At 32.1% G+C, this 1172-nt stretch overlaps 1 protein-coding gene across 1 annotated transcript in view; it reads left to right on the forward strand.

The window, feature by feature from the left end:
* Positions 1-939, forward strand: part of LOC108767645 (THAP domain-containing protein 1-like) — a 7085-nt gene extending 6146 nt beyond the window's left edge. The window contains exons 6-7 of the mRNA XM_018517616.1: positions 217-526; positions 853-939. Of these exons, the coding sequence (XP_018373118.1) occupies positions 217-526; positions 853-939 (397 nt within the window). The remainder of the gene's footprint in view (positions 1-216; positions 527-852) is intronic.
* Positions 940-1172: the final 233 nt, after the last annotated feature.

The raw sequence follows: 1172 nt of genomic DNA on the forward strand, positions 1-1172 counted from the left end.
GAGCATTATTTTTAACGTATGGTCACACCCATAAGAAGGAAATAAAAAACACCATACGGCATCAAAAAATTGAGGTTTAGGCGGAAATTTTGATGCTTCGAAAAAAATTTTATCTTTAAAAATAAAATGCGCAGGCGGGTGGCTGATTTGAGAAAGAATGCCCCATATATATATTAAAGCTTTATAATTCCTGTTTAATACATTTTATATGTTTAGATCTAGTGAAGTCATTGAAGATGGAATTCCAAACAAACAAATTTGTTTGAAGAATGAGGTTTTAGAAAGATCGACTACTGAAGAATCTGCAGAATCTAATTTGTCGTTACAATATTTACAAAACAAAATGATTTTTAAAAATAAAGAAATTTCATCTTTAAAACGGAAAAATTGGCGATTAAGTTCTCGCCTGAAACAAGTGCAGACTAAGAATACAAACTTAATAACAGAAAAAACAAACTTAATAACAGAAAAAACAAACTTAATAAAAGAAAAAACAAACGTAATAAAAGAAAAAAAGTTGATGCGTGTAAGTATTTTAATTGCTAAGATATTAAAATCTAAGTACATCTAAACTAAAATCTTGCCTGAAGCAAGTACAGAATAAGAATGGAAAGTTAATAACAGGAAAAAATTGATGTATATATTTTAATTAATTGCTGAGATAATGTAGAAATTGTTAATAAATTTTTCTATTCTAGAAAAAAATGAGATCAATCCCTACAGAATTATTTTCTCTACTTCAGTCCAAGAAGAAAAAAGTTGCATCTTGTCCTCTTCCATTAAGAATTTTTGCATCAACAGTTTCCTTTATGTCACCAAAAGCATATAAATATGTGAGAAATATTTTTCCAGTATGTTATACCGCGTAACACGGTATTGGATTCGGGATCCAGCGGGGACGACAATAGGCGGGCAATCAACTCACACAATACCGAATAACTTTTTATAATCTCTTTTTTATTAAAATAGTATCTCTCATGTAAATACTTAGTTAGATTCGTTGTCACCTTTTTTAGACCGAGTAATGCGACGCGCTTTTGACTTCTCGAATGACCCCCGTCTGCTTCGCATCTTTTTTTTTTATCTCCTGCTCTTCTCGGCCGTCCTTGCCGAATCAGCGTTTCCTGGTCAGCGTTCTGGTTATCGATCAAGGATGCAACGGCCGAGTTCTA

Source organism: Trachymyrmex cornetzi, unplaced genomic scaffold, assembly GCF_001594075.2.
Source record: "Trachymyrmex cornetzi isolate Tcor2-1 unplaced genomic scaffold, Tcor1.1 scaffold709, whole genome shotgun sequence".
Lineage (NCBI taxonomy): Eukaryota > Metazoa > Arthropoda > Insecta > Hymenoptera > Formicidae > Trachymyrmex > Trachymyrmex cornetzi.